General features: G+C 39.7%; 1 protein-coding gene across 1 annotated transcript in view; it reads left to right on the top strand.

Moving 5' to 3' along the window:
* The window catches only part of TRPM6 (transient receptor potential cation channel subfamily M member 6), a 167,050-nt gene that overhangs the window by 68,709 nt on the left and 74,797 nt on the right, over positions 1 to 23,544 (top strand). Inside the window, exons 8-14 of the mRNA XM_054509173.2 lie at positions 10,444 to 10,612; positions 11,681 to 11,804; positions 14,582 to 14,654; positions 15,004 to 15,104; positions 18,060 to 18,194; positions 19,240 to 19,293; positions 22,130 to 22,270. Of these exons, the coding sequence (XP_054365148.1) occupies positions 10,444 to 10,612; positions 11,681 to 11,804; positions 14,582 to 14,654; positions 15,004 to 15,104; positions 18,060 to 18,194; positions 19,240 to 19,293; positions 22,130 to 22,270 (797 nt within the window). The remainder of the gene's footprint in view (positions 1 to 10,443; positions 10,613 to 11,680; positions 11,805 to 14,581; positions 14,655 to 15,003; positions 15,105 to 18,059; positions 18,195 to 19,239; positions 19,294 to 22,129; positions 22,271 to 23,544) is intronic.

Here is a 23,544-nt window from a genome sequence, read left to right as displayed (position 1 = left end):
CCTTTGGCTTTGGCCTTAAATGCCAAATGTCCTTTGAGTTTTTTACCTTGATCTCCTGAGGCAGCAGAATGCGGGTCAGCCAGATCAAAGCTGTGTCATCTACTGTCTATGATCTTGGCCAAGGGAGTTAACATCTGTTAAACAGTTTCCTTAATATAAAAGGGAAGGAATGGTCTAACTTTTGTTGGGAGAATTAATTGAGATAATGTATGCTCGCTGTGCCTAGGATAGTGTTGGGTGCATAGTATGCCCTCAATAAATGTCTGTTTCTTTCTTTCCTTTTATTCTCCTTTGATACAGGTGCAATCTCCTTTTGGGGGTGTGTGTGGGAGGGGCCCTGGCAATTGTTGCCAGTCACTTAGAGCTTAGTGTGAATGAGGGTTGGAGGCTCATTTAGGGAAGGAAAGGGGAGAGAGGATCAGGTATGTGGTCCTCTGTGGAGTGGTTGGGAGGGAAGGGAGACCCCCAGAGGAGAGGAGAGGAGGGTAGGTCAGAGACTGGCCTGAACAAGAGTCCCTGCAGGGAGGGCTCCTTTAAAGGTCTGAACTCTCAATTACCTGAAATGTCCTGTTGCCTCTATTGACCTATGCTCACCACAGAAATTGCTCAGGGGTTTCATACAGCAGCATCATGTGTGCCCCAAGAGAGCAAAGTTCTGTCTTTCTTATTCCCTGCTGATTCTCCATTTGTGGATGAATGCATACAACCTGAAGCTTGCACATAGCATCAAGTAACATTTTTACTTTCAAAGATCTTGAAACTTGGGATTTATTTGGAGAGTTTCACTTTGTGTGTAAAAGAATGTGGAGTCCATTCCAGTGGATTGGTAACATTATTCTAAGGAGAACCAATATGAAGGAGCAAAAACAGCAAAGCACCTACACACACACAGGAAGAAAGGAAGGAGAGAGAAGAAGGAGAAGGAAGAAGAGAAGGAGGAGAAGGAAGAAAAGGAGGGAAGGAAAGAAAGGAGGAAAGGAAGGAGGGGGGCGAGGGAGGGAGGAAGGAAGGAAGGGAGGGAAAAGTCCCCAACAGACCCACAATTCTTATGTATCAAAGCTGAACTTCATGCCCACCATGCTCACTAGGGAAGCTTTCTATCAAATTTGTATTGCTTAAAAAGGATTTATTTGGATGGAATGAAAATACTTGAAATATTTTGTTGATTTCTTTCTTTTCAGCCGGACTTCTTGGAGTCCCTGGAAAACCCTTGATACTGGCCAAGAGTACTTACAAAAAACCCAAAAAATCAAAAACCCAAAAAACCCTGACATCATGAAGTTGCTATAGGAATTCCTGGGTTCAGCCATTTGAAATTTGGCCAATATCTGTTCCTAGGCCCCTGAGGATAGTAGGATCGGATGCCTCTGTAGCTCTTCACAATCCAACTGTCAGTGGAGAACGGTGCTTTCCTGGGATGTTCATCCTAGGACATTTTAATTTGGAGGCATGATATTGTATTCATGCCTAACCCTGGGGCTCTCTAGTGAGATTTCTCAGCAAGAACTTGACAGTTTTTTTTCTTTTTTAAAACAAATTTAATTAGAAGCATCAGTAAGATCCTTTTTTGTAGAAAACAATCATAAATACTTTTATTTTTGTGGGAATTAGTTATGGCTTTAAGAAAGACCTACCCAATAGAAATTGAATTTCCTCTTTATCCTTATTAATTCATTTGTGATGATAAAAGTGCTATATACTCTCATATTCAGATAAAGCAAAGATAGCATATAGTAGAAGGAAGGGTTTTCCATCATCTCACAATAAAAAACTAAACGTTGTCAACTTTTTCATATATGTATTTGCTTTCAGAAATTTTCTACACACGCACAAAGCAACATTTTTTAAATGAACGCTAGGTTCATATAATATCCATGCTTCTTTTGTAGTCTTCCCTCTCCCCCACCAAACAAGGATGCATTTCCACATCAGCAAGCATAGTTTAACATATTTTTTTTTATTTTTTAAATTTTATTATGTTATGTTAGTCACCATACATACATCATTAGTTTTTGATGTAGTGATCCATGATCCATTGTTTTCATGTAATACCCAGTGCTCCATGCAGTACGTGCTCTCCTTAATACCCATCACCGGGCTAACCAATCCCCCTCCCCCTTCCCCTCTAAAACCCTGTTTGTCTCTCAGAGTCCATACTCTCTCTTGGTTCATCTCTCCCTCCAATTCTCCCCGCCCCCATTTTTCCTTCCTTCTCCGAATGTCCTCCATGCTATTTCTTATGTTCCACAAAGAAGTGAAACCATATGATAATTGACTTTCTCTGCTTGACTTATTTCACTTAGCATAATCTCCTCCAGTCCCATCCATGTTGAAGTAAAAGTTGGGTATTCATCCTTTCTGATGGCTGAGTAATATTCCTTTGTATATATGGACCACATCTTCTTTATCCATGCATCTGTTGAAGGGCATCTTGGCTCTTTCCAGTTTGGCTATTGCGGACATTGCTGCTATGAACATTGGGGTGCATATGGCCCTTCTTTTCACTACATCTGTGTCTTTGCGGTAAATACCCAGTAGTGCAATTGCTGGGTCATAGGGTAGCTCTATTTTTAATTTTTTGAGGAACCTCCGCACTGTTTTCCAAAGTGGCTGTACCAACTTGCATTCCCACCAACAGTGTAAGAGGGTTCCCCTTTCTCCACAACCTCTCCAACATTTATTGCTTCTTTCCCTGTCCATTTTTGCCATTCTAACTGGTGTAAGGTGGTATCTCAGTGTGGTTTTGATTTGGATTTCCCTGATGGCTAATGATGATGAACATTTTTTCATGTGTCTGTTAGCCATTTGTATGTCTTCTTCAGAGAAGTGTCTTTTCATATCTTCTGCCCACTTTTTGACTTGATTATTTGTTTTTTGGGTGTTGAGTTTGAGAAGTTCTTTATAGATCTTGGATACCAGCCCTTTATCTGTACTGTCATTTGCAAATATCTTCTCCCATTCTGTGGGTTGCCTCTTTGTTTTGTTGACTGTTTCTTTTGCTGTGCAGAAGCTTTTTATCTTGATGAAGTCCCAAAAGTTCATTTTTGCTTTTGTTTCACTAGCTTTTGGAGATGTATCTTGAAAGAAGTTGCTGTGGGTGATGTCAAAGAGGTTACTGCCTATGTTCTCCTCTAGGATTTTGATGGATTCCTGTCTCACATTGAGGTCTTTCATCCACTTTGAGTGTATCTTTGTGAATGGTGTTAGAGAATGGTCGAGTTTCATTCTTCTGCATGTGGCTGTCCCATTTTCCCAACACCATTTATTGAAGAGACTGTCTTTTTTCCATTGCATGTTTTTTCCTGCTCTGTCAAAGATTATTTGACCATAGAGTTGAGGGTCCATATCTGGGTTCTCTATTCTGTTCCATTGATCTATATGTCTGTTTTTGTGCCAGTACCATGCTGTCTTGGTGATCACAGCTTTGTAATATAGCTTGAAATTGGGCAACGTGATGCCCCCAGCTTTGTTTTTCCTTTTCAACATTTCCTTGGTGATTCGGGGTCTTTTCTGATTCCATACAAATTTTAGGATTGTTTGTTCCAGCACTTCGAAAAATGTCTTTGGAATTTTGATCGGGATGGCATTGAAGGTATAGATTGCTCTGGGCAACATAGACATTTTAACAGTGTTTATTCTTATGCATGAGCATGGAATATTTTTCCATCTTTTTGTATCTTCCTCAATTCCTTTCATGAGTGATTTGTAGTTCTTAGAGTATAGATCCTTTACCTCTTTGGTTAGGTTTATTCCAAGGTATCTTAATGGTTTTTGGTGCTATTGTAAATGGAATCATTTCTCTAATTTCTCTTCCTACAGTTGTGTTGTTAGTGTATAAGAAAGCAACTGATTTCTGTGCATTGATTTTGTATCCTGCCACATTACTGAATTGCTGTATGAGTTCTAGTAATTTGGGGGTGGAGTCTTTTGGGTTTTCCACATAAAGTATCATGTCGTCTGTGAAAAGAGAGAGTTTGACTTCTTCTTTGCCAATTTGAATACCTTTTATTTCTTTTTGTTGTCTGATTGCTGTTGCTAGGACTTCTAGTACTATGTTGAACAAAAGTGGCAAGAGTGGGCACCCTTGACGTGTTCCTGATCTTAAGGGAAAGGCTCTCAGCTTTTCCCCATTGAGGATGATATTTGCTGTAGGTTTTTCATAGATGGATTTTATGAACTTGAGGAATGTTCCCTCTATCCCTGTACTCTGAAGAGTTTTAATCAAGAAAGGATGTTGCATTTTGTCGAATGCTTTTTCTGCATCAACTGAGAGGACCATATGGTTCTTCTCCCTCCTCTTATTAATGTGTCCTATCACATTGATTGATTTGCGAATGTTGAACCACCCTTGCATCCTGGGAATAAATCCTACTTGGTTGTGGTGGATGATCCTTTTAATGTATTGTTGGATCCTATTAGCTAGGATTTTGTTGAGGATTTTGGAATCCATATTCACCAGGGATACCAGTCTGAAATTCTCCTTTTTGATGGGGTCTTTGCCTGGTTTGGGGATTAAGGTAATGCTGGCCTCATAGAATGAGTTTGGAAGTTTTCCTTCTGTTCCTGTTTTTGAAACAGCTTCAGCCAAATAGGTATTATTTCTTCTTTGAATGCTTGGTAGAATTCCCCAGGGAATCCATCAGGCCCTGGTCTCTCGTTTTTTGAGAGGCTTTTGATCACTTCTTCAATCTCGTTACTGGTTATTGGCCTATTCAGGTTGTCAATTTCTTCCTGATTCAGTCTTGACAGCTTATAGGTTTCCAGGAAGGCCTCCATTTCATCCAGATTGCTCAGTTTATTGGCATATTGTTGTTGATAATAATTTCTAAAAATTGTTTCTATTTCCTTGGTGTTAGTCATGATCTCTCCCTTTCATTCATAATTTTATTAATTTGGGTCCTTTCTCTTTTCTTTTGGATAAGTCTGGCCAGTGGTTTATCGATCTTATTAATTCTTTCAAAGAACCAACTTCTAGTTTCTTTGATCTGATCTACTGTGTTTCTGGTTTCTAATTCATTGATTTCTGCTCTAATTTTAATTATTTCTCTTCTAATGCATGGCTTAGGCATCATTTGTTGCTTTTTCTCTAGTTCTTTAAGGTGTAGAGTTAGTTGGTGAATTTGGGATTTTTCTATTTTTTTGAGTGAGGCTTGGATGGCTATGTATTTCCCCCTTAGGACTGCCTTTGCAGTATCCCATAGGTTTTGGACCAATGTGTTTTCGTTCTCATTGATTTCCATGAATTGTTTAAGTTCTTCTTTGATTTCCTGGTTGACCCAAACATTCTTGAGCAGAGTGGTCTTTAGCTTCCAAGTGTTTGAATTTCTGCCAAATTTTTTCTTATGATTGAGTTCCAGTTTTAAAGCACTGTGGTCTGAGAATATGCAGGGAATAATCTCAATCTTTTGGTATCGGTTGAGACCTGATTTGTGACCCAGTATATGGTCTATTCTGGAGAAAGTTCCATGTGTGCTTGAGAAGAATGAGTATTCTGTTGTTTCAGAGTGGAATGTTCTGTAAATATCTATGAGGTCCATCTGGTCCAGTGTATCATTCAAAGCTCTTGTTTCCTTGTTGATTTTCTGCTTAGATGATCTGTCCATTGCTGAGAGTGGAGTATTGAGGTCTCCTACAATTAACATATTGTTATCAATATGACTCTTTATTTTGGTTAACAGTTGGCTTATGTAGATGGCTGCTCCCATGTTGGGAGCATAGATATTTATAATTGTTAGATCTTCTTGTTGGATAGACCCTTTAAGAATGATATAGTGTCCTTCTGTGTCTCTAATTACAGACTTTAGTTTAAAATCTAATTTGTCTGATATAAGAATTGCTACCCCAGCTTTCTTTTGAGGTCCGCTGGCATGGAAGATGGATCTCCATCCCTTCACTTTCAGTCTGGATGTATCTTTAGGTTCAAAATCAGTCTCTTGTAGGCAGCATATGGATGGGTCCTGTCTTTTTATCCAGTCTGCAACCCTGTGCCATTTTATGGGAACATTTAGGCCATTCACGTTGAGAGTGATTATTGAAAGATATGAGTTAATTGTCATCATGTTGCCTGTGAAGACGTTGTTTTTATAGATTGTCCCTGTAAATTTCTGTTGTCTATCACTCTTGGGGTCTTTCTCCTTTTATAGAACCCTCCTTAATATTTCTTGCAGGGCCGGCTTAGTGGTCACATATTCTTTCAGGTTCTGCCGGTCGTGGAAGCTCTGCATCTCTCCATCCATTCTAAAAGAAAGCCTTGCCGGATGAAGTATTCTTGGCTGCATGTTCTTCTCATTTAGTACCCTGAATATGTCTTGTCAGGCCTTTCTGGCTTGCCAGGTCTCTGTGGATAGGTCTGACGTTATTCTGATGTTCCTCCCTCTGTACGTAAGGAATCTCTTCCCCCTAACTGCCTTTAAGATGGTTTCCTTGGTTCTAAGGTTTGCAGGTTTTACTATTACATGCCGGGGTGTTGGCCTGTTTTCCTTGATCTTGGGAGGTGTCCTCTCTGCCTCTAGGAGGCAAATGTTTGTTTCATTCCCCAGATTAGGGAAGTTCTCAGCTACGATTTGCTCAAATACATCTTCTAGTCCTCTCTCTCTCTCCACTCCCTCCGGGATTCCAATTATTCTGACACTGGAACGCTTCATGATGTCACTTATTTCTCTGATTCTATTTTCATGGATTCTGAATTGTTTTTCCCTGGTCTCCTCTTTTCCCTTTTTATCTATTATATTGTCTTCCAGGTCGCTTATTCATTCTTCTGCCTCAGTTACCCTAGCTGTTAGATTATCTAGATTGGATTGGATCTCATTGATAGCATTTTTAAGTTCTGCCAATTCAGCTTTCATTTCTGCCTTTAGAGATTCTATGTTGCCATTAATTGATTTCTCCATTCTAGCCACTGTCTGCACAATTGCTAGCCTGAATTCCATCTCCGACATCTTGGTTATATCTGCATCCATTTGTAAATCTGCAGCATAAGTCATGATCTCTGAGTCTTTTCTATTTTGGAGGTTCCTCCTCCTAGTCATTCTGTTGAGGGGTGTTTGAGGGAATGTATAGAGTCCAAATTATTGACCAGAACCCAAGCAAGATGCACCTGTTTTCTTGGGACCTCAGGGTTGCTGGCCTCTTGTTTCCCCAGGCTGTCTTCTGGGGGAGGGGCCTGCTGCGCTGTTACTCAGGCAACCCTGTTTGGTGGAGTTGCCCTGCACCCCTGTGGCGGGGGATGGGCTCAGTGGGAATCAGTTTTGGGGGCTTTTGTTCTCTGGCGGCTTTCCCTGGCGGCTTTCCGCGTTTCTTCCACGAGTCAGAGCAGAAGAGACCGTTTCCAACCCTCTGCCTCAGAGCAGAGAGACCACAGTCTGTTCTTCAGTGAGCTCTCCAGGCCACACTGTTTCCGTTTCTGTCCGTGCTGCTATAAACCGCAGCGTCCTGGGTTGTGCGCCCCTCTGCAGCGCTCCCAGTCCTGCCTTCAGGTCAGGGCACATCTCTGCCCTTTGTGCTTCTAAAACCGCCAGCCGCTCCCAGTTCGTGCTTGCGACCCCGCCACTCCAGGATTCTGCCCCAGCGGCTGCCCTAAAGTCCTTTCCCCTCCACTACTGGTCTGCGAGTCTGTGCCCCATCCACAGCACGCGAGGCTGTCACTCACCGGCAGTGTAGGATCCCCACGGCCAGGCACCCTCCCGCTGCCATTTATCCTCTGATATCTGCCCGCGGAATCATGGCTCCCCACTTCGTACCTAAAAACCAACCGCCTGTGATATTCTGTTTGTAGAGATCCAGATCTTCTTACATCTCAGGCTGGTTTCGTGGGTGCTCAGAGTGGTCTGGTAGATATCCAGCTCAATTCCGGGGACCAGTTGAAATGGGGTCCCCTACTCCTCTGCCATCTTTCCTTCTCCTCAGTTTAACATATTTTTAATGGCTGCATAGTATTTCATTATATAAGGTATAAGAGATTCTCTTAAAAAGTTTTTTCCATCCATGTCAGTATTTTATGATTAATGGAATATTTATCTGATTTTTCTTCTATTACTTTTATGAGTTAATATATCATTTTCTTCATGTCACTTAGCTAATATTATTAGAGGAATCCCATGACTATCAATCGATATATCTTAGATTCACTTTTTAGTGACAGGGAGAAAATAATGAGGTGGAAGTCCATGGAAGAGGAAAAGAAGTAGAATGTCAAAGCAGTTAAACAGACTGAATTATGTGTTTGGATACCTGCTAACAGGTGCCCCCCGCATCCCCCCGCCGCCTACCTCCCACCCCACCAAACATTTGTGGAGTCCAGGACAAGGGCACACAGGAAAGCCCACATATTATATGTCTGAATATTTAAAAGCTTTAAATCAAGCTAACAAACTACATAATATTTTATCCTTTTACATTTGTACATATAGCTGGAAGGCCAGGTTTGAGTTCAGCCCGTCTTGGAAATTTGGGAGTATTGAGCTAGAGCCAGGATTGTTGCCCTGGCCTACACATAGCCTGCTCTCTGCTTCTCTTTCTGCTCTTGGCCCCATTCCTCTGTGCCAGGGCCTTCACACACACGTGCTCACCTGCACACCCCAGCCTGTATGTCCAAGCTCTACCCACCTGTCCTGTAGAGCTCTACCCCAGAGTCATTGGCAAGTATGTCCTGAGGGAGCACATATCTGGGGCAGAGGCTCAGGCAGCCCCTGGAAGCAAGAATTTTGGGGTCTGTGGCATTCTAGTAAGTAGGGGAGAAGCTACAGGCTTCCCTCAAACATTGGTCCTGTAGACTCTTCACTGTGAGGGGAGGGGCCCGGCCAGATGAGGACTGTTAGACTTGGGGCCCAGGATAATGTCCTCTGATGCCCAGGTGTGAGTGTGGTATTGCCTGCTGATTTTTCTGCTTTTGAAAAATATTGATTTAAATATATTAATATGTTTGTTGTGTAAAAGTTTAATCAAGTCTACAGAATAGGGGCACCTGGGTGTCTCAGTTGGTTAAGCAGCAGGGTCCTGGGATCGAGCCCCACGTCAGGCTCCCTGCTGAATGGGGAGCCTGCTTCTCTCTCTCCCTCTACCTGCTGCTCCCCCTGCTTGTACTCTCTCTCTCTAATAAAAACTAAAAAAAAAAATCTTAAAAAATATAAGTCTACTGAATAAACAAGGTCCCTTTTCAGCGTTTCCCCAAATCCTTCCCTCCCTTCTCCATTATTAATAGTTTGATGTGTACCCTCCCAGAGTTTTCTGTGTGTGTATATATATATTATATATATATATAAACAAATGGATATATGGATATGTATATATAATAAATATATTTACATATACATAAATATAAATAATGCAAACATATATGAAATATATACTCATGTATGTGGTTTTAAAAATATAAAAAGGATCTTACTATATGTATCATTCTGTAACTTTTTTTCCACTTAATATCTTTTCAAGAAGAATGACTGTGGTCTTTCCTTTTTTTTTTTGTCTTCCTTACTTTAATAAAATAATGTATACTTGTGATAAGAAATTTAAATAGTGCGGGCGCCTGGGTGGCTCAGTCGTTAAGCGTCTGCCTTCGGCTCAGGTCATGATCCCAGGGTGCTGGGATCGAGTCCCACATCGGGCTCCCTGCTTGGCGGGAGGCCTGCTTCTCCCTCTCCCACTCCCCCTGCTTGTGTTTCTGCTCTCGCTATTTCTCTCTCTGTCAAATAAATAAATAAAATCTTTAAAAAAAAAAAAAAGAAATTTAAATAGTGAAAAATGGAATATGTTGAAATATAAAAGTCTGTGAGAGTTACCCTCCCATCTTGTTCTTAGAAATAATCATCATTAGAAGTTGATTAAATTGGCAAAATGTAGATCATTTTTGGAGGTGAGTGATAGATACGTTGGGATCCATTATATCATTCTAGTTCCCCCCCCCAAGATATGTTTGAAGTTTTCCACGATGAAAAGTAGAAATTTTTTTTTATTAAAGATTTTTATTTATTTATTTGAGAGAGAGAATGAGATAGAGCATGAGACGGGGGAGGGTCAGAGGGAGAAGCAGACTCCCTGCCGAGCAGGGAGCCCAATGTGGGACTCGATCCCAGGACTCCAGGATCATGACCTGAGCCGAAGGCAGTCGCTTAACCAACTGAGCCACCCAGGCACCCCAAAAAAGTAGAAATTTCTTGAAGACTACTTAAAAAAAATTTTTTTTTAACTACTGAAAACCTTTAGCTACCTTTTTAATGGGGGAAAGCTTGAAGATGCTCTCACCATATTTCTGCGACTTTATTGAGAGTGCAAGCTTCTGACTCGGTCTTGAACTAGGGAAGCCTGAGTGAGGCAAGGAAGGAAGAAGGGTGAACTCAGGTCACCGGTATCTGGGGTGATTGAAAGACTTGTGCCCAGGAAAGCAAAATGGATGATTGGCCAGCATCTTTGTAACACTTTGGTATTGTTTGTCCTCTGAAATAGGTTCAAGACAAGGTGTGCCCGTGGTGGGGCTGGTGGTAGAAGGAGGTCCCAATGTCATCCTCGCTGTGTGGGAGACAGTGAGGGACGAAGATCCGGTGGTGGTTTGTGATGGTACGGGCAGGGCCGCCGACCTCCTGGCCTTCACCCACAAACACATAGCAGATGAAGGGTGAGTTGCTGACTCCTCATTTCTGAAACCACGGTAACGATTTATTCCTCCATTTTAGTTCCTTAAGCTCTGCTTTTGGGTGGGCCACATATCCTTGGGGGACAGAGATTGAGACTGGAATTAATTTTTCAGTGATTTTTATATGTATTGATTAATGTCCAAATGCCCTCCGCTGATGCAAGTTGCTGTTTCTTTCGCCGAAGAATGGCCTGCCTCTCTCAGGGGCTCTTGAACCCTGTCTGAGCTGCTGGGGGTAGGCGGGGGAGCACTTCCATGGGGTAGTGAGGGAGGAGATGCTCCTGCAGTTGGTCTGTAAAGCTGAAAAAACCCTGCAGTGAGTGAGGAGACCAGTGCTGGCCCCAGATCACCTTCAGATTCATTTGCCATTAGTAAAAATAGCAGGAATTGGGGAAACCAGCATACTGGCATTAATATATGTTGTGTTTATTAAAAAAAAAAAAGATTTTATTTATTTATTTGAGAGAGAAAGGGGGAGAGAGAGAGCACAAGCAGGAGTGAGGGAGAAGCAGACTCCCCACTGAGCAGGGAGCCTGATGTGGGACTTGATCCTGGGACCTTGGGATCATGACCTTAGCCTAAGACAGATGCTTAACTGACTGAGCCACTTAGGCACCCTAAGGTTTTAATTCTTTAGCCTTTTAAATAAAACGGTCGCTTTTCTCTCGCTAGCCCTATAACTAGTGTGATTTTTCCAATTTCAAAAGTGTGGTCTTTCTCCTGTGTAAGTAAATATAATGCCTATGAACTAAAATATTGACCCCACCGATTTACTTAAGGAAACATGTATTGGAAATCTGTCAGCTCGGGAACCTTGCCCCAGAGTGCATTCTTTCCAGGATCATGGCAGATCCACCTGTGCTCGCTTTCAGATTCGGCCTCACCTGGTACCTTGCTTCCCTTTGCTTCCTGCCCACTTGCTCTCAGAGCAGAACTGTCCATGGAAACCTTCTCAGTCAGATGGGACCCACAGGTGCTCTTGCCCTGAAGTTGCTGGCTTGTTCCCTCCTCTGCATTGTGCCAAGTCATGACCATTTCTCTCTCTCTCAGGGCCCTACGTCCTCAGGTGAAGGAGGAGATCATCTGCATGATTCAGAACACTTTCAACTTTAGTCTTAAACAGTCCAAGCACCTTTTTCAGATTCTAATGGAGTGTATGGTACACAGGGATTCTGTGAGTATGATGAGTTGATAACTCAGATGACTTTAAAACTGATAATTTGCATCAATTGTAATATTTATTTCCACAACTTTTAAAAATGAGTTTTTTAAAAAAAGATTTTATTTTTTAAAGTAATCTCTATACCAATGTGGGGCTTGAACTCATGACCCCGCGATCAAGAGTCACACACTCTTCAGTTGAGCCAGCCAGGCACCCCCCAAATAAGGAGTTTTTAATTTTAATTTGACTGTTATATAACTGTAGAACTTGACCCTTAGTTGAGTAAACTTGGCTTTTTATTCCCTCCCCTGCCCACCTCCCCACAATGCTTCAAATTTTAGACTGAAGTTAGGAAAACAGACAAAAACCCTAGAATGGCAGCATTACAGAAAAGTGACCACATTTAGTGAAGATCACACATAAATATTTTCAGAGGGTAAAAGAATAGTTCCATGTCTAGTTCCAATAGTCTAGTCTGCTGGCTTAGGTGACTGCATCATAACATCTGAGTACATCCCACAAGAGATCTTTGGGGATGCACTGAACAATGGGGAGTATAAGAATATACTCTGGGACAGAAAATGGAGGCCACAAACTCTGGGTTGTGAGCATAACATAGATTCTGGAAAAGATTTTAGCGTTTTAGGGTGCTTTGATCAAATTTTTTTTTTTAAGATTTTATTTATTTGCCAGAGAGAGAATGAGAGACAGAGAGCATGAGAGGGAGGAGGGTCAGAGGGAGAAGCAGACGCCCTGCTGAGCAGGGAGCCCGATGCGGGACTCGATCCCGGGACTCCAGGATCACGACCTGAGCCAAAGGCAGTCGCCCAACCGACTGAGCCACCCAGGCGCCCCTCATCTTTTTTTTTTAAAGATTTTATTTATTTATTTGAGAGAGAGAGAGAATGAGAGACAGAGAGCATGAGAGGGAGGAGGGTCAGAGGGAGAAGCAGACTCCCTGCTGAGCAGGGAGCCCGATGCGGGACTCGATCCCGGGACTCCAGGATCATGACCTGAGCCGAAGGCAGTCGCTCAACCGACTGAGCCACCCAGGCGACCTGATCAAAATTTTTATCAATGACTTGGATGAGATGAAGCCAACAATTCTAGTAAATACGCAAATATGTCATGATTCATAGTGATTTTTCCAGATTTCAGAGGCTAGACCAAATCATTCAAGATTTTGGTAATACTTAAGCACCTGGCCTCAAAAAAACAACGAAAACAACAAAAAAACCCACAAAAATAAACAATTGAACCAGTTTAGGCTGGACAAAGCATGGCTAAACATAGTGATAAACACTTAGTTTCAGTTGACCCAATAACAACAAAAATAACAACCATGTCTACAATTAACAACATGTTTTCAAATGTATTTTTTTTCTTACCTTGAAGTGGCCCCATGAGTGAGTTCAATATGGCAGTGATTGTTTGTTCCAGTTTCAGAGATGCCAAAGCTGGAACCTAGAGAATTTAAGTGATTTTCCCAGAGTCATGCAGTTACAGAACAGTAAAATAGACACATGGGCACAGAGTTGAAATCCTGTACCTGGTCTACTACATTTGATACGTCCTGCAGAAATCAATAAGAAACGGACATCTTAAAGAGATCACCCTTATATTTGTGTCTTCCCATCATCAAAGAGAGTAATGAAGGGTGTAATGACCAAAAGGAGACTAGAGTAGGTGCCGAAGGCTTTGCACATCTTAGGAGGTAGGTCCTCAGCTCCTGCATAATTGAGAATTGATTTTATTCATGCACATAGAGGGGCAGTTAGTTGGAGGGAACCAATACCTGAATTGCGGAAGCATAGTTTTTTTTACCTTTATGGGACCTTAGAGATTATTCAGTGGGTTCCTCTCACCTTGTGGATGAGAAATCCACATCTAAAGATGTTTCCCTCAGACTGGCTAGTTAGTGGTCTATCTGGGCTTGCCAGACATGGCTCTTTTTGTTGAATAGTTCCCTGTACTATATAAAACATATTTTCACTTAGAAAGACTGAGATACATTCATTAATAGCAGGCAACCTTTTTTTTTCTTTTTATTTATTTGTTTGAGGAGTGGGGAGGGGCAGAGGGAGAGAGAATCATAAGCAGATTCCATACTGAGTGTGGAGCCCCACACAGGGCTCGATCTTAGACCCTGAGATCATGACCTGAGCCAAAACCAAGAGTTGGGTGCTCAACTGATCGAGCCCCCAGGCACTTTTACAATCATAAATAAAAATCCTTATTTGTCTTACAAAAATTAGTCTCATGGCAGGAGGCATGTCCTGCCCTTTCTACTTGTTCATTGGGTGCATTGTAATTGCCTCACTTATTTTATGATGAATCCTTGAGGGCTCACCTCTCATTAAAAAAGCAAAAATCTTAGTCTCTAAGGTGAGGTGAGCAGAATGGTGTCCTATGGTATCTCTTCAAAAGGAATGATTTTTTTTTTCTTTTTCCTTAGGAATTGACACTGAGTTTCTTTTCATTCTAGTGTATGCATGGTAAATTCAGTGTAGTAATGTTTTATCATGTGTTTCCTATAAGATACATAGATTTCTTGAGGGTTTTCTTTTTTTTCCCCTGAGTGTTCACAGTTCTCCATTACCCTATTTAAAAAGTTTCCTATAAGTAAAAAGGGAGAGTAACTAATCAATAAGATTAACTCTCTGTGGTTTTTTGTACATTAATGTTTTGTTCAACTCATTAGCTCTAGAGTGCATTTTGTGGGGACTTTTTGAAAACATTTCTTTACTAGTTCCCAAAATGTATGGTTTCCTATTTTTCAACTGTCATAGATTACCATATTTGATGCTGATTCCGAGGAGTCGCAAGACCTTGATTTAGCAATCCTAACAGCTCTGCTCAAGGGTGAGTGTCTGAAGAGGGTTACATCTCTTCCACATTTCCTCTTTTCACGTTCTATGGAACTATTTTTTTTATGTTGATATTTTATTTTATTTTAATTTTTATTTTTTTAAAGATTTTATTTATTTATTTGAGAGAGAGGATGAGAGGAGAGAGAGAGCACATGAGAGGGGGGAGGGTCAGAGGGAGAAGCAGACTCCCCGCCGAGCAGGGAGCCCGATGCGGGACTCGATCCAGGGACTCCAGGATCACGACCTGAGCCAAAGGCAGTCGCTTAACCAACTGAGCCACCCAGGCACCCTATGTTGATATTTTAAATAAGATATATGATTACTCCCTTCTTTTAACCTAGGCACAAACTTAACAGCGTCAGAACAATTAAATCTGGCAATGGCTTGGGACAGAATGGACATTGCCAAGAAACACATCCTAATTTATGGACAGCATTGGAAGGTATAGTGAAAATGAAGTTATTTGGGGAAAAATATTTCGTGTGTTGGCTTTGTTAGGGGGGGATCCAAAGAAAAAAAATCGGAGGAGAGATAGATTGGTTTGGGAGGGGTGTGGAGGTAGCTTCTCTGTAGCTGGGTGCCCAGGGATACCTGAGACATTTCTCTCTTCAACTTTGCCTCCCTAAAATCATTTTTTTTCCCTCAGGCTCTGCAGCCTAACTGAAACTGGCAAATGAAGTTGGGAGAAAGACAGAATGGAAGGATATTTTATTATTTTTTTTAATATGGCTGGATTTTTATATTGTTTTTTGAAACTTGAAGCTTTTCTTATTTTTGCATTAAAGTGTAATATGTACTCACAATAGAAATAAGTGAAAACAGAGAAAAGCAGAAAGAAGAAAGTTATCTATAGTGCTAATGATAATCACTATTAACATTTCATTTTTAAAAATTGCAGTTGTGACCCTACCAAAGGTATATTATTTTTGAGTCAAACTAATACATGCATGTTAGTTAAAACATCTAATGGTACTAAAAGGCTACTAAAACAACAGTAGTTCTCTGCCCTGCTGATCACAAGAGTCAAGTGTTTTTAACATTTTTTGATTGTATTGACATTTATAAATCTCCATAGTTTTAAATAACAAGTCATATTGTTATTTTCTGATTCATTCATTTAGAGACTTCTCAACATTTCTGTCTGTGGTCCTGTCCTCCCTGCTACAATCTGGACTGGTTACCTGCTGCTCCAGGTTCCGGGCTGTCATGCTGGGATCTACCTTCATCATATTGGATATTCCCTTTGCCTCTCTCCTATGTTAGAGCACCTGTTTTCTGTATCCCGTGTCATCTTCTTCCCTGGTTTACTCCTTTATTTTAAGGAGGTGCATCCTTCAGTAACTTTCTGAGAAAGGGAGCATGGAAGATAAACATTTTGAGAACATATATGTTTGGATATATTTTAATTAAAGATCAGGACTAATTTTCCTGAAGAATTTTGAATGCTTAGGTGCTAGCTAGCATTCAACATTGCTATTGAGAAGTAAAAATGTTTCTGTTTTCTGATCCTTTGTTTGGGACCATTTTTTTTTTTTTTCCTCTCTGGGAGTTCAAACAAATCTCTTTCTAGTGTTTTGAGATTTCACAATGCTGTGTGCTATTGTGAGTCTTTATATCCATTATGCTGGGCACATGCTTTCAACTTAGCAATCATGGGTTTCCATGCTGGGGAATTTCCTTCCTGTTTTCTCTGTTCTCTTTCTGGAATTCATAGCATTTAAATGTTGGACCTAAGGACTGCTCCTCTAATCTTATCTTTTTCCTTTTATCTTCCATATTTTTCCTTTGTTGATTTCTTCAACTTTAATTTTCATGCCTTACATGGAGCTTTTTGTTTCTGGTAGCATACTATTAGTTTCTATGAGCAAATTTGTTGTCTTTTTTCTTTTCTTTTTTTTTTTTTTTTAAGCAACTGAGGATAGTAATGATAGTTCTTTTGAATTTTTCTTCTTCCTGCATTGTCTGATTCTTACTGATTGATGTTTTGTGGTGTGCTTGTTCTGGACTTTTTATTTAAGTGTGGAGGAGAGAAAGCTCTTTAGAAATTCTGAGCCTGTAGGTGAAGCTTAACTGTAGATTTTTCAGTTAAGACAAATCTTAACTTGCTTAGTAATGAAGCTTACCCCAATTAATTGTAAGTTATTTCCTAAGAGAAGATATAATTAGATTGAAATATTTTTCAAAGATGTAAAAAAAAAAAGATATATATGTGTAGGTAGTAAAAATTTAATTAACCTTATTTTTTCAAGAGACAAAAATAAATTGAGCCTGTAGGTGAAGCCAGGTCACTGCTCTGTTTGGACAGAGGAGTGATCTGGCTTCCACTTGTTGGGGGGACCTGAGATGACAGCATTATTCCTGCCTTTACTCTTAGTCCCTTTACAGAAAAGAATCCTCCAATCCCCCCCTGGATAAGGAAAAACTTTGCTGCCAGTGTTAATGGAAGTCAAATGGGGGAAGATGACGGGGAAGATCTCGACATTAGGGATTCAGTATATGTACATTTATTTCATCCTGGAGCCGCCAGAATTCTGTGGCATAGATTTGTTTGGTTCTTGGCTTTTTTCTAGTTTCAGTTTCTGGGGACTTTTACCTTCTGGGTTTCTGGGGACTGCTAAGTCAATTACCACTTGCCCATCTGCTTTCCAGCTTCCAAAATGTGACACTCCTGGACCCCCTGTTCTTGTGGATTCATTTCTTTAAAAAAAAAGTCTTTTTACTATAATTTTACTAAAACTTCAGGTCAGAGTAAAAGTAAATGAGTGTGTTTAATTTCCCGTATATATTCAGAAACTGGGTATAGTTTAAATGAAAACATGGCAAGTTAAAATAGCAACAACAACAAAAAAGAAACCTTGAATTTTTATTAGAACTGCATTAAACCTATACATTAATTTGGGAAGCAGTGAGATCTTTACAATTGTCAGTCTTCTGGTACAAGAACGGATTTACTTTAAGTGTCTTTTATGCCTTCAAGTTCACTTTTTGTCATTTCTTCAATCAGGTCCTGAACATTTCTTAGTAAGACTGTATTTTATGATTGTTATATCTGCATTGTTTTGAGTTCAGATCTTTATATATATATATATATATATATATATATATATATATATATATATATATATATTTTATTTGTGAGAGAGAGAATGAGAGACAGAGAGCATGAGAGGGGGGAGGGTCAGAGGGAGAAGCAGACTCCCCGCCGAGCAGGGAGCCCGATGCGGGACTCGATCCCGGGACTCCAGGATCATGACCTGAGCCGAAGGCAGTCGCTTAACCAACTGAGCCACCCAGGCGCTCGAGTTCAGATCTTTATAATTCTTCAGTTATTTCTACTTTTTAAAAAACTTCTTTCTTAATTGTCTCTCTCTCTCTCATTTATTTCTACCTTCTGAAGGCTGGTGCGCTGGAACAAGCAATGTTAGATGCTTTAGTAATGGATCGAGTGGATTTTGTAAAGCTCTTAATAGAATATGGAGTGAACCTCCATCGCTTTCTTACCATCCCCCGACTGGAGGAGCTCTATAACACAGTGAGTATTGGAATATTCCATCAATCGCCTCCCTTAAGATTCATTTATCAATTAGCTTAAGATTTAGCTTAAGCTAAATATTGAACGTTCAAGTCTCCTTGAATATCGAAGTACAAAGATAGCTTAGAGAGAGACAGATTTCTCAACCAGAGGACAAACATTCTTACCAAATCCATTTTATCCTATGGTCATTTCTGTGTTTCTTATTTTAATTAATTACACAGAATAGAAACATAAACTAAGTTAAGAAAACACAACAGTAAGACCATAATTAAAGCAAGAACAAATTGCTTTTATTGAATTGTTGGAAGCATCTCGACCTACAGCTACTGTTAAAATTCTGCTTTTGTATGCAAACCCTTTATTGAAACTAGACCAGCTTACTCACTGTAAAAACACCATTTGCTCAAGCCAAGCACCCTTCTTGAAATGTTGTTCCTTGTCCTTTGAATCTTACCTTTTCTTGAAAGCCCTCTTTAAGCCCTGTCTTTTTGAATACTCCAGTTTACAGTGATCTATTCCTATGGTACAAATTTTTGGCAACTCTTTTCGAGCATACATCTTCATGATTAGTTTTTCAGGTAAATCCCCCCTCTCTTCAATTAGACTGTAAAAACTATGAAGAAAGTACTTACATTCTTAACTGACTCCCTCAAGAGCTGGATTGAACATAGGAGTGTTCAATAAGTAATTGTTGATGGAATGTAATTATGTGATGGGGTTTGTAATGGTGTAGTTTATATATGATAAAGGATAGTTACAAATTACTTAAAATTTATTTTTGTCTCTTGAAAAAAATAAGGTTAATTATATTTTTACTACCTACACATATATATCTTTTTTTTTTTACATCTTTGAAAAATATTTCAATCTAATTATATCTTCTCTTAGGAAATAACTTACAATTAATTGGGGTAAGCTTCATTACTAAAGATGTTGAAGAAAATTTTCAGTATTCTGGGTTATTTGTGCATTCTGAAATAAAATATTTTTCCCCTAGTATATGGTAATTAAAAGGAATAAATTTTTCTTTTCTTCATTACAGAAACAAGGACCCACTAATATGCTCTTGCATCATCTTGTCCGAGATGTAAAACAGGTAACATAATTATGAATGTGTACAAATTTCTTTGTGTATTGTCTTAGCTTTGTGATTGAGGCATTGCCTGATTTTGCTTCATAAAATGTAGATTTGGATTTTCTAGTGAGTTACCTACCCTCTTTGCCTGGGGCTCTGAGCAATTTCATCACCAAACCATACTCTTTAAGTTTGTTTCCTTGTAATTTATTTTATATTTTTAAAGATTTGATCCACCAAGTAAGTGGCATTAACTAATGATTATTTTCTCTTATAAAATATGAATCGGAGACATATAAAACTTTCAGAACTTTACCTCAACATGATACAACAGTATTTCCAACAATGATAATAGTTGCTGAAAATAAAGAAATTTCCTTGTCTTGTCATGTTTATTGGAGGACTGATATATGATTTTCATTGTTTTGTTATTGTTTTGATTATGAATGATGGCTTGGGGGCCCTACCTTCTTTTGTGAGTCTAAGCATTGTTGTAGGGAGCCAGAATGAATCCCACTACTCTATAACCTTGCTTATATTTTGCTCATGGTGTTTTCACTGAACTTTGAGTTAAATCAGACTTAAAATAAAATCATCTTCTATTAGTTACCAAACCTTTAACAGTCTCTTATGCTTTAATTCCTTCTCTTTTAGTCACCAAGAACTTTTATTCACATCTGCAGAAAACTAGGAGAGACTTTTTTTGTTCCCATGATTAAACTCCATCCATGGCACACTTTAAAAGTACTTCCTCATTTCTCGGAAGTCTGGTATCTTGATGGAGAGAGTGTGGGCTTTCTGGCTACGTTGACTTGGTGGGAGAGCCAGAATAAAAGGACCGCAGAGGAAGACATTTAGTTGGCAAATTAGAAGTAAGCAAAAGTGTCCATGCTGATGTAAATTTAGTTTGCATGATTGATGCCAGATCAAGATGATTTTCCTTATTATTTCCTTGAACTTTGATTCCTTTACAGTAAACTGAAGAAAAAGGAATAGAATAGGTTAAATATGCTTTCATTTATTTATTTTTATTTTTATAAAGATTTTATTTATTTATTTGACAGAGAGAGACAACAAGAGAGGGAACACAAGCAGGGGGAGTGGGAGAGGGAGAAGCAGGCTTCCCTCAGAGCAGGGAGCCCAATGTGGGGCTCGACCCCAGGACCCTGGGATCATGACCTGAGTGGAAAGCAGACGCTTAACGACTGAGCCACTCAGGCACCCCTGTGCTTTTAACTAGTAGCAACAAAGAGCATTAGTTTTGGTGTTCCTTGAAAAAAGTAAATTATGAATGTATTTACATTGATTCATGAATCAGTGTAATAAGCTCAATAGGTGAAGGGGATTAAGAGGTATAAACTTCCAGTTAGACAATAAATAAGTCATGGGGATGTAAGGTATAGCATAGGGAATATAGTCAATAGTATTGTAATAACTTTATATGGCAACAGATGGTAACTAGACTTATCATGGGGATCATTTCATAATGTATAAAAATATTAAATCACTATGATACGTACCTAAAACTAATAGGATATTGTATGTCAATTATACTTTAATGAAAAAATGTATGGTGAATGGTAGTTGAGAAGTAACAGTTATGAAGAGGTAGTAAGGTGGGTTTTAAGTGGCCAAAGTTATCTTCATTTAGACTAAGACCCATGTACTTGGAAATCTGCTCAGCCCTCTTGCCAACCATAACCTTTGTTTTGGCACACCCTCATATTTTGATAGCTTATTTTGTTCTGCCATTCCACGTTCCTTATTTCTATTCTACTTCCTTCCATGTTCTCATTTTGTGTATGATGTAGTCAACACAGTGCAAAGTGCTATAGCCATTTCAATAGAGAGATGGAAGATCTAAGCCATTGTTAATTTTGGATCACATACATTCAGTATATTGAAGGAAGGAAGAAATTTTCCTCAGTCCAAGGTTCTTCCAGCTAGCCTAAGAATTAAATTTTACATGAGACAGATTAATAGGAGAAAAAAACCCACAAAGTTCAATTAGTAAGGAATTCTAAACAGAATTTAGTCTGGGGGTAGTAAATTAGTAAAAAGTAACAAGGGTCATTTATACAGGCTTCTCTGTTCTAAATTTCCCATCTCTGGTGATAAGGATGTCTCTATCTCCTGGGACAAGGAGGGTACCTTTCACATGGGGGAGTTATTTCCTGCTTTCGGGAAGCAGAGGAGGGTCTGAGTGTCTGTCTTGTACAGGCTGTCTCCTAAGTAACTTATTTAAAATAATATGTCAAAATGGCACATTTTGGCGATATACTCCAGTGATTCTACTTCTGTTGTAATAGTTATATAATTTCCAGTTAAAAACAATCTTTTATACTATATTTAAGTGTGTTTTATTACAAAGTATATTTATGCATGAGAGAGAGAAAAAAGAGAGTTGAATGAGCAAATATAAGCACACACTTGATTCCTGTGAAATTAAAAACACATTAAGGCTAGGTTTGTTTTTCCTTATAAACAAGCAAACTCTATCAGTGGTTGGTCACATTAATGGATCAGTTTGTTTTTGTGTTTTGTTTTTTTTAAAAGATTTTATTTATTTGGCAGAGAGAGACCCAGTGAGAGAGGGAACACAAGCAGGGGGAGTGGGAGAGGGAGAAGCAGGGAGCCCGATGCGGGGCTCAATCCCAGGACCCTGGGATCATGACCTGAGCCAAAGGCAGACACCCAACAACTGAGCCACCCAGGCGCCCCTAATGGATCGGTTTGTAAAGATGCTTGAAAAGTATGAGTCTACCTCTGCAGTTGATTGGGTTATGTTCTAACAGATGGCAAAGGAGACGCAAAACGGGAACTGAAAGTTAAAATACGTTGCATGGTTTTGTTTCAGCATGCCCTTCTCTCAGGCTACAGAATAACACTGATCGACATTGGATTGGTAATCGAATACCTCATTGGTGGAGCGTATCGCAGCAGCTACACTAGAAAAAGTTTCAGAGCCCTCTACAACAACCTCTACAGAAAACATAAGGTACCACAATTAATAAGTACCCTCATAAACTATGGGATAACTAGGAGTTAGACTTAGAAAAATGGCTTAGGAAGTTCAGATGGGAATAGCTTCTAAAATGGACATTTGTATTTATTGACATTTATTGAGTCTCTGCTGCATGTAAATTATAGTGCTGGCTTAGGATGAACATAAAGACCAGGGGTTCAGAAACTCTCAGAGGAAACAGACTTATGAATAACTAGGCATCATACAGAACAGGATACAATGTGTGCTATATTGACATAGAAGTAATGTCTTGAGAAGGATTTGAGGGAGAGATGACCAGTTCTTTTCTTTCCTTTTGAAATTGTAGAAGGCAAAAGCCTAATGGGCTTCCATCTCTAAACTCATAGTAGTCCATAACCTGGAGGTGACAAACTTGGGACAGGTGTGTAGGGGTTATGTTGGAAAATGCATGCAGAGTGTGCTATGTAAAAATACACATTGTACATATTTTATTTTCCATCAAGATTTCGAAAGTCTAGGAATGTAAAGTCAGAGTTCCTGCCTGGTTGATTAGCAGAGAAAACATCGGTTGTTTCCAAAGAGAGCCTTTCTTCTTAGAGGATAATGGAAGTGTTAGAGAAGGGAGTTTGGGGCATTGGGGTTGAGAGAAGAGCAGGGACAGTGAGAGGCACAGTGCTACGGACATCAGCGACAGTGACAAGGAGGCCTTTGTTGGCAGCGACGTGCTAGAAGGTTGTGAAGGATGAGACTGGAAAGGTGGTTTGGGATGGGATCACAGGAAGAGTCCAGAATATCAAGCCACTTTTGACCTTTAAAGAATCAGGTGAAGTAAAAGCCCAACTTGTCTTTAAGAAACAAAAGAACAAAACAAAAAGAAACTCAAATCTTACAGAAAAAGATCTTCATTGAGATTTCAAAGGCATGGAGAGGCACTTGAGGTATCAGTTCCTTCACTTAAACCAAATATATCTTGCTGTGAGGTTGCCTGTGACAGGTGTGAGGACCGACTGTGCCCTTGGGGTCGCCCGGTGGGCAGTCTGCTAGGCAAGTACCTTGAGTGCTTTTTTTCTTTTGAAATGGTGAGAAATTACTACCCATTTCTCTGTTTTCTAGTGAAGTAGAGTCTATTAGTGAAGTCTTGTAAGTTAGGTCATAGCAACTACCAATACATGGTTGGGAGTCCAAGAGATTTGGGATGGACTATTAGTTTCGCTTGTTAGTAGTTACGAAATCTTGAGTGAGAAGCTTAACCTGTGTGTCACTTTCCTTATCTATAAAATGGGAAT

The sequence above is a fragment of the Mirounga angustirostris genome, unplaced genomic scaffold (assembly GCF_029215605.1).
Source record: "Mirounga angustirostris isolate CCGP_5_RB_7025 unplaced genomic scaffold, mMirAng1.0.hap1 SCAF_15, whole genome shotgun sequence".
NCBI lineage: Eukaryota > Metazoa > Chordata > Mammalia > Carnivora > Phocidae > Mirounga > Mirounga angustirostris.
This window is presented reverse-complemented; position numbering and strand designations above follow the sequence as displayed.